The sequence below is a fragment of the Copadichromis virginalis genome, linkage group LG15, assembly GCF_057382275.1.
Source record: "Copadichromis virginalis isolate Kocher_CV1m ecotype Utaka linkage group LG15, C_Virginalis_male_GT1.1, whole genome shotgun sequence".
In the NCBI taxonomy this organism is placed as follows: Eukaryota; Metazoa; Chordata; class Actinopteri; order Cichliformes; family Cichlidae; genus Copadichromis; species Copadichromis virginalis.
The window spans coordinates 1698062-1707402 of record NC_140632.1 but is presented as its reverse complement, the minus strand read 5'-3'; the positions used below and the strand labels follow the sequence as shown (position 1 = coordinate 1707402).

Here is a 9341-nt window from a genome sequence, read left to right as displayed (position 1 = left end):
GCTCATTTCCTGCCTTGCTGCCATTAATAAGAACGTGCACTTCAATTCTCACGTTTTCTTTTTTTCCTTTTTAAACACACCGTCACTGAACCAGCGCCATATTTCCTCTAATCAGCAGTGTTTGGATTTCCCCGTCTGCTGTGTTGTTCTGGGGAGGGTGTTTTTATTATTCTTTTGATTTTTTTGCAGGGTTTCAAAGTGTGAAAAGGTCCTATTTTTGCTTCTGTGGTTAGCAAAGGATCCCAGCCCTGCTAAAGCGCCCCCTCCCCCAAAAAACATTTCCAAGGCTGACAGCAAATTTTTTTTTTGTCAGAAGCTACACCCAGGGTGCCGTGATTGTACAAATCCATGTTCATGTACAGTACTGACCGTTAAAACAACTTCCAAAACCCTGCTGGTTATAAAAAAAAAAGAAACACTTGTATCTGTTTTTCTAGGAATAAAAAAGATAGCAGAGAATCCCACATTATTATCCACAGTATAAATTACATCGTAGACAGAACTTGGAAATATATATAATACAGTTATATTTCACTATAATTTTTTATATTTTTCAATGTCTAGACAAACAGTGTGTGTGTGTTTATGCAAGTCTTTTTGCTTTGCTTTGCGTGTGTGTGTGTGTGTGTGTGTGTGTGTGTGTGTGTGTGTGTGTGTGTGTGTGTGTGTGTGTGTGTGTGTGTATGCTGCTGTACTGAGTGTCTGCAGCATCACGTGTGGCAGAACTCTGTACTGGGCACGTTGCTGCTCTTGCAGTAGGCTATGCTGTTGTTACTGAGGTGACAGTCTCTAAATCCAATGCCCCCGTTGGGAGTGTAGATGGGCTGGATGCGGAAATCTCCCTTGAGCAGCTGCTCATTGTTCAGCGCCACTATCTGGAAACTGGTCTCAGTCATCTCCAGAATGGAGTTATCCTTCTTGGTTCCAGCCTCGCAGTAGTCGTCTTTTCTCCTGCCGCGGTTGTATTTCCACTTGGTCGAAGACGACCGGTTCTTCCTGTGCATGTGCCAGCAGAACAAGCTGAGCAGCGTAACCAGGACGATAAGAACAGCCCCTCCTATGATCCCAGCCATTAGCAGCGTGGAGCTGATGCTGTCCTGAGGAGCCTGCTCTCTGCCCGGAGGCTTGGTGGTCACTGGCGGCTTGGTCCTGGCCTCGGAGCATATAGTATCCTCCCCAGGCCTATAGGAATTAAGGGTGTCCAGGACGTGCACGCAGATCCGATACACAGACCGGGGATCCAGGTTGGTGAGGCTGATGCGCCGCAGGTCCCCGCTCACCGTCTTCTCCTGCATTCCTTCGTTGATTTGGCTTTGGCCCCTTTTGACCCAAGTGACCTTGTAGGCGGTGACAGTAAAGTAGGAAGCCCAGCTCACGTCGATGTTGGTGGAGTTGACCACGTGGAAGGAGATCTGAAGAGGGTCCTCGTAAGGAGGCAGGGGTCCGGCAGGGTTGTTAAGTAAGGGGGGCAGCGTGGGGGAGGGGGAGTCAAAGTAGTAAGGGATGGATGAAGTGATGAGGGTGGAAATCATGGTGGTGACAGGGGTGGTGGGTGGGGGAGGGGGTGTGGAGCGGAGGGTGGGCCAGGGCGGCTGGTCGGGTTGAATGGGGCACTCAATAATATCCAGCGTGAGCTCTCTGATTGTCATGCCACGCACCTTCTCCGGACTCGAGCACGTAAACCCGCGGGCGTTGACAGAGGAAGGCAGCGATTTGAGCCACACCACCACCCATTTTACGGTGCAGTCACAGCGCCACGGGTTGTTTCGCACTATGAGGTGCCTCAGGCTGGACAGGCCATCGAACACACCTTGTGTTAGAGTTTGAAGCTGGTTGCTGGAGATATCCAGTCTTTCCAGCCTGTTTAGACCCGCAAACGCCGCCACGGGGATCTGGTCGATCTGGTTCTCCTGTAGGCTAAGTTTGACCAGCGACTGGCTGGGCAAGAGAGGAGGGGGGAAAGTTAGTGAATTGCGGGCCAGAGCCAACTCACGGAGGGTGGCCAGGTCCTGGAAGGTCCCTGGTGCGATGCCCTCATCTGTCAGCAGGTTCCCGTCCAGCAGGAGGCGCTGTAGACGTGTCACATTCTGGAAGGCCTCCTCTGCAATGACAGCAATGCGGTTCTCATCTAACCGCAGCTCCTTCAGGTCTTCGGGAAGACCAATGGGAACGCTGCTTAAGTGGTTCTTGGTGAGGAAGAGGAGTTTGAGGCTTACCGCCTCCCTGAAGGCCCCTTCTTCCACCCCTACTGTGGAGATGGAGTTATCGTCAAGGTGTAGCTCCTCTAGTTTAGTCAATTGGGCAAGAGCTGCCTTGGAGATTGTTTGGATATTGTTCTCCTGGAGGTGCAGGACCTTGGTGTTTTTGGGCAGATTCACAGGGAATTCGTCCAGCTGGTTGCCGTACAGGTACACAGTTTCTACGGAGACCAGATTGTGAAGTTCCACAGGGAAACCAGCATTGTTGATCTGGTTGTTGTGGAGGTAGAGGACCTTGTAGCCCTCCTGTATCCCCAGAGGCACTGATGTCAGGCTGCGTTCGTTGCAGTACACAAACCCTTTGTCACAACGACACTCTTGCGGACAAGAGGCACCTGGGCTGAATTGCATTTGGAGGCTTAGGATGACAGTCAACCAAAATTGCAAGAACGAAGCCCAATCTTTATTCCAGGGTCCAGCCAGAAACTCCATAGTGGAAAAACAAACAGGGGGGAAAAAAGGCAAACCAACAATTAAAAAAAAAAAAAAACTGGCGGGAGGGAATAAAAAAATGAAAATCAGAGAGGCAAATGACGTATATATCCACCAAAAACCAGACCCATGAAAATATATAAAAAAGTCCAACTAAGATTGTTAAGTAATGATGCAGTTAGCTGGGAAAAGAGCAGGAAACTGTGGGAGTAATCCTGTAAATGCTAGTCCTCAGCCGAAGAGCGATGGTCTCATTAGTGGTGGCCAGGCCTCCGACTGACTCCATCCATGCTGAGACATCAGACCATAGCAGGACTCTTCTCTCGCTGCTCCATGCAGAGCTCAGCCAGGGCCAATTTGAGTGCCACCGCAGGCTCCGCTCGCCTGTCCGTCACACACTGCTGGTCCCAGACCAGGGCAGAGTCCAAGGGGGGTGACATTTGGATCCAGAGACCTGCGGGAAAACAAAGAGAAGCTAGATGAGTATTTTCAGAGGTGGCCTGTTCTCGGAAAAAAAGAAAAGAAAAATAGGGGGCCTCCCTTTTCCCTCTGTCTCTTTATTTAAAATACAAACACATACCAACTGACTTCCATTTTGCTCCCACTCTTCCCTTCTTTCCCAAGACAGACAGAGGCACAAAACATTGCACTGTGGAATTATGCACTGACTATGTAAAAAAAAAAAAGAGTCTGATAAATATTCTGAACAGCTCCTGCACATCCGGTTTCACAGACATAAAGAAGGCTTTTATCCCGTGCGCTCTATCAAAGGCGGTAATAGAGCACTGCAAGGACACACACTCGTGGATTCACAGGGTTTCTCAGCAACATCACCGCTGCTTAATGGAAAACATGCTAAAAAGAGGCGAGGTTAATAAAGATATGAGCTGTCTGTGTGCCAACATGGACACGGAGGATATTTCCTGGGAAAAGAAAACAATGCCGAACAGAAAACAAGCTGCAACAGCCTCTTTTCTGCTTCCCAGCTGCCTGAGCAGATTCTCGAGCAGAGGTACACGGGTAAACACACAAGTGCTTACAGTAAACACAGCCAATTGTTTTTGCCGGTGGCCCGAGGAAGAGCTCGTTATTACGTGCAAGGCCTGAACCTAACGTGGCCAAACTGGAGATTTTGAGGCTGTGGATGTTTGGAAAACAAAGACGAGGCAATCGAGGAACAGAGGCGCTGCATATCAGCTCCCCTCGCGCCCCGGATGGAGTGACAAGCACAAGCTGTCAAAAGAAATGGGATTGAAAAATAATTTAGCCCCTCCACCTGCAACAAATGATCGATACAGGCTGTTTTTCCACCTCGGAGAGGTTTGCAGTGAAGCACAAGGCCACTGGATTACAGTAGACCACCCCTCCCTAAAATCCATTATTCCAACTTTTATGAGCCATCAAATATTTCCCTGCCCCCCCCCCCCCCCTTTCCTTACCATAGGGAGCTTTCAGCTTAACTGCAGCTCCACCCGAAGTCAGCATTGGATGACACACGACGGTGGGAACGACTGGTTGAATGTTAAGCACTGCAACGGCCGTGACTGTGGATTAAGGAGCCTTGCAGGGTTATGGGGCCCCTCATCATTCAGCGAGCTCAGAGGAATCTGTTCAGTTTAGGGGCCGTGTTAAACAACTAAATCCAGACTTGGTATATCAGACAAGCAGCTATATTTAGTAGAAGGAGGGGGGAAAGAAAGAAGAAGAAATCTATACGCCTTCATGGCTCCGCTTCCTTAAATTCCTCCATTTGTTTGTTGACTAGATGGAAGCCCGCATGGGCTCTTTGTGGCAGGGATGGAGAAACAATCCTCTGACACACATCTGTGATCTACTTTTCTAAATTGAAAGAGCTAAATTTAATCAAATAAGCTTGTGGTGGTGGGGATAAGCAACCACATGAGGTGATAAAATGTGCTGCCACAGCGACAGAATCAACAGCAGAAGGCAGCAGCATCAAGATTACGATAGGTGCATAAATAAAATGTCACCAAGAATCCAGATTCAAAGCAGCACAGTGTCGAGTTTACTTAACACCACCAAAGAAACACAGATCAATGAGCTGCAGTGGCTTGATAAAAAAGGAGAGAAAAAACTACCCCACCAACACTCTGCTTTTTTTCCGTCTTGATTTTCTTTTTAATTTAATTTTCAGCCCAGGGAGCACAGTTTCTCACCACCAGATGAACGCTGTGATATGTGGCCAGGACAATCCGATTAGAACTGGATTTAGCCCCAGAAACGCAATTAAAAGTTTAAAAATGGATAAGGTATTTAAGAGGCGATAAGAGGCGGATCAGGTACACTTCAAAGGCTGCCCAGTGAGCGGTGTTCATTTGAATGAATTATTTCAAAGCGGGGAACGGGGGGGGCTGGGGTCGAAAACCGTGCAGTGCACAGAGGGTGAAAGCCCCTCTACAAAAAGAAAGAGGAAAAGAAGAAGAAAAAAACTCAGGTTTTCACTCGAGTGGGAAAAATGTGGAGCTGCGTGTTTTGTTAGCGCCAAAAACTCGATGAAATGTCTCATGAACCGCACAAATATAAACTGAACAACCGTTTTTCCTTTGCTTTTTCTCTCTAAAAGTGTCTGGGAACCCGAACGCCTTTCCTTACCATACGTAGTTCTGCTGGATGTGGGTTCGGTTACGCTTTCTGCGCTGGAATAATGAATTTCGAGTGAAAAGTGGTTCGTTTAAACGCAGCCCGGGCCCGATGTAAAGCTGCATTTTAACACACACTTTCATTATTGACCGAAAAGCATCCATCGTACCTTTGCTGAGCCTTTATCCATCGCAAACCCCGCAACCGCAGTCAACTTTTCCCCCGTCTTTACGCCTCCGTCCTTCATGCGGTCCTGCTGCAAACCCGTGCGTAAAGCTCTGTTCGGCGACGTTTGTGCGAGTCGGTTCCTACGAGCAGCTCGAACCCGGCGACTCTACGGAGGAGCATATTTGCCCGCATGGGTTATGTCCCCTTCTGCCTCCCCGTGTGTGTCTCTCGGATGTGGCTGCGAGTCCGTCCGCACTGCCGTCGGTACTTTTTTTTTCTCTCCTGCGTTTTCCCAGCTTCTAAAAGGAGAGCTCCCTCCGCTTCGACTCAACACCGTGAGCGGCGCAAAAGCACCGGAGACAGCGGCAGGGGGCACTTCTCTCGCCTTCCACACTCTGGCCGAACGGTGAGGACGCACTCGCCGAACTGTCCGCCGCCTGATCCGCCACGGGCCATGACGGCCAGCTGCGTCCGTCCTGTGCGCTGTTTTTGGTGGGGAGGTCAGACTTGCCTTTCAGTGCCTGGCGCAGCTCAGACCCGGACTCCCTGCGAGTTGTTTTCTTAGATGGATTCAGCTGATAGTGCGACGTGCCTTCTCCGCTCACCTCTCTCTCTCTCTCCCCCTCTCTCTCTCCTGTCCCTCCTCCCCTCCTCAGAATAAAGAATGCATCTCCTCCAGAGCGGCTCCGTGATGGCTTTAAGCCACAGATCCTCCCCGCTGCCCTCACACTGCAGAAAATAGTTTGTCTCTCAAACACACTCTATCCCCACACACGCTATTTTGCCCGGCCTACCTTAACCCTCGCCACTGATGTCAGATCCGAGCTCCCCAACCACCCCCCCCCCACACACACACACACACACACACACACACACTTTCATTTTAATCACAAAATTCCGAAATTAGTCCTGGAGTCACATTCCCGCTAAATAAAAGCTGCCTTTCCTTCTATATCATCCTGGATTTTAATTTCCAGTGTCAGGCAAATGGGGCTTTCTCTTTAGCTACGGTGCTTCTGTGCTGTTCTGTTGGCCCGCTGTAATGTCTTAGGCCTCTTTAACCCCTGTTCTTTTTGTGAAGTGTTCCTCTAATTAGCTTAAAGCTGGATAATTAAGCCCAAAAGTACGGCTTCATCTTTGCCCGCAGCCACTCTCTTGTACTGCCTCAAAGCTTCCAGACAGGCGCTGACAGCCACGGTAATTTCATCAGACTACATTGCACCCTGGCGTTAATACCGGCTCACCGGGGCACTGCTGCCGTGCCCGCGCACGTCCCCGGCGTGCGCTAACGCTCCTCGTGTATCAGTGCGCCAAACTTTGCCTAATTGCTCACGTGACGCTTCTCTCACTCATGCCCACGTAAAGTGTGCATGAGTGAGGACGTTTAAAGTATATGAAATTCATACGTCACACTCATAAGTACAGTGAGTGTGTTGCAGCCTGGCTAGCTGTTAATGACTAACAGCTTAAAGTGGCTAATGTTAGCAAACAGCTGTCCTGCTGTTGCCACACTCAGGTCCTGTTGTGAGATGAGCTTCTGACGCCATTTTGCTGAAGAGGTCTGATTCAGGGTTGTGACTCATTCTCCTGTGAAAGGCCAACTTTTGTACTGTTTTTATGTTCGGATGAAAGAAATGTCAAAGCTACCAGAGGGAATAACCTTCCACAGACATGAAACGATTCCATGTTTTTCTGCTTCAAATGTGTGACATGTGACTTAGCATAATATGTTTAAAGCTAACTCAGTGTGAAGTGATTGACATGAAAATAAGCCAACTACCATGTCAATCATTATTATTATTAATGATAACTAATAAAGGTATCACAAATAGCAACGATTTAAATGTGTCAGTCAGCTTGTATCACTCCACGTGTTATTGTCGTAAGAAGGCCTGATTTACCTGTGTTTCAAATATATTTTTCAGTTGTGCACCTGAAGCTAGGAAAACATGCAAAGCTGCAAAACGCTCTTTAAATGGTTCGGGTTTGTGGTTAGATGCCAAAAGATAAAGTCAGAAGACGATAATGGACGGTAGAAACGAGGAGAAGCCACTAAATGAATCATGTCAACTCTCGCTTCAAGTCAGCTTTGACAGGACGGGTTAGGCAACTCACAGACGTGTTGGGAGTAACTTTAAGTCAACAGAAGACAAGAAAAGCAGCAACAATAATATTTAAACAGTAGTTTATGTAAGTACAAGATACGAATTTTGTCATGGAATCCGACCTTTCAGCTCATTCTGTAAATCCTTCCAGGAAACAGCAGCAGCACATTTAAAAGCTTTTTTTCTTCCCTAATTCTGACTCTGGGGACAAATGTTTGTGTAATACTGGGAGAGTGCAGGCTATACCGTTTATGTTTTTGTACACATATATGCAGAGATAAGGACGAACCAGCCCCAGCAAAGATGTACAGATAAAAACCAACCAATGGGAAACTTTACAGAGACGGTCACTCAGCAGCAGCATACAGGCAACTGTGATGTACTCGAGTTCCACGGCGTCGTAAAACATAGACAACATAATCGTACACAGGCTCCAATAATGGTTTTGATCTTAGGAAGCGCAGACAACTCCAATCCTCTTTGTATAACCTCCCAAATAATTTGCTGACTTTATGACTCTGCGCTACTGTTAGCAAACGCCACAATGCTAGGCATTCACAACTGCCAACATGGCTGCAGCTAAACAAAAATATAACTACATGCATATATGTGGTATAATTTTTAGTTGAATTCCATTCAGTTTTATACATAAATCCCAACAACAGTCATCCCAAGGTAAGATAAAGACTCTAACAATCAGACGACCCCCTGTGAGGTAACACTTTCTAGACTGTAGGAAGGAAAAACACCTTTTTAAAAAGAAGAAAATGAGGCGCAGCCATCGACGGTTGGGGATGAGGGCAACGAGACAGGACAAAAGACACACCGAGGAAGGGAGCCAGAGATTTATAATAACTAATGATTACCTGCAGAGTGGTGTCTAAACACAGAGAGAGTGAAACGAGGTGAGTGAAGAAGAAGCAGTCAGTACTTCATGGGAAGCTCCCAGCAGCCTACAGCTATTGCATCGTAACTACGGGAGGACTCAGGGTCACCTGATCCAGCCATAACTATGCGCTTTATCAAAAAGGAAAGTTTGAAGTCTATTATTAAAAGAAGAAGGACCTGAAAGCCAAGGGCTCGGCCTCCCGTTCTGAATGAAATATTCTAAGTAAACCAGCAGTCTGACATTGTTACAATTGTTACTATGTTACCATGTGATGGTAAGATGGGAACACCTGCTTATAACTCTCCTTTTGCCCATGTAAGTATTGAGCCACATATACAAAACCATAATATGTTACATTCCAATTATTTATCTACTGGAATTTATCCTGTAGTGTCAACGCTGTGTTCTCCAACCGTGCAAAGGCAGGCTGACTAGCAGTAGTTTGCTAGTTTCCCCGTCCTCAGTGAACTGCAGTCTAAACAGCAGAGCGCTGAAAGTCGTAAAAGGTTTGACAGCTGATTTGTGCCTGAGATGGTAGGGAAACATGCAAACAGCATTTGTAGGCTATGATGTGTGTCTTTCATGAACGGCAGAGGTTTGCAGTGCGTCGCCTCGGAGGGCTAGCAAACATGTCAGAGGCAAAACCGGTCTGATCCTGCTAGGATGTCATTCTAATTTATATTAGCTTTCACAGGAAAGAAATATAAATTACTAACAAAAGAGGAGGCATTTAAATGTCAGCTTTTGCCTTAGAAATACTAAAAGCTGTCATGATCTGTGTGCTGCGTGAGGCGGAGCCGGGGTCAGGAAGCCGTTCAGGTCAGCAGGTGCGCCTGCCTTTGATCTTTGCCTCCATTTGCCAGAGAGCATTAATGATGGACTTGCGGT

At 47.5% G+C, this 9341-nt stretch overlaps 1 protein-coding gene across 1 annotated transcript; it reads right to left on the bottom strand.

Moving 5' to 3' along the window:
- Positions 1-620: 620 nt before the first annotated feature.
- On the bottom strand, positions 621-6176 carry flrt2 (fibronectin leucine rich transmembrane protein 2). Its single transcript, XM_085431305.1, has 2 exons — positions 5461-6176; positions 621-3144 (listed from the first exon to the last, which is right to left on the bottom strand). The coding sequence occupies exon 2, from the start codon at positions 2688-2690 to the stop codon at positions 711-713; it is 1980 nt and encodes a 659-aa protein (XP_085287431.1). The 5' UTR covers positions 2691-3144; positions 5461-6176; the 3' UTR covers positions 621-710.
- Positions 6177-9341: the final 3165 nt, after the last annotated feature.

Coding starts and splice junctions, on each gene's coding strand:
- flrt2 (XM_085431305.1), bottom strand. CDS start 2,690: ATGGAGTTTCTGGCTGGACCCTGGAATAAAGATTGGGCTTCGTTCTTG.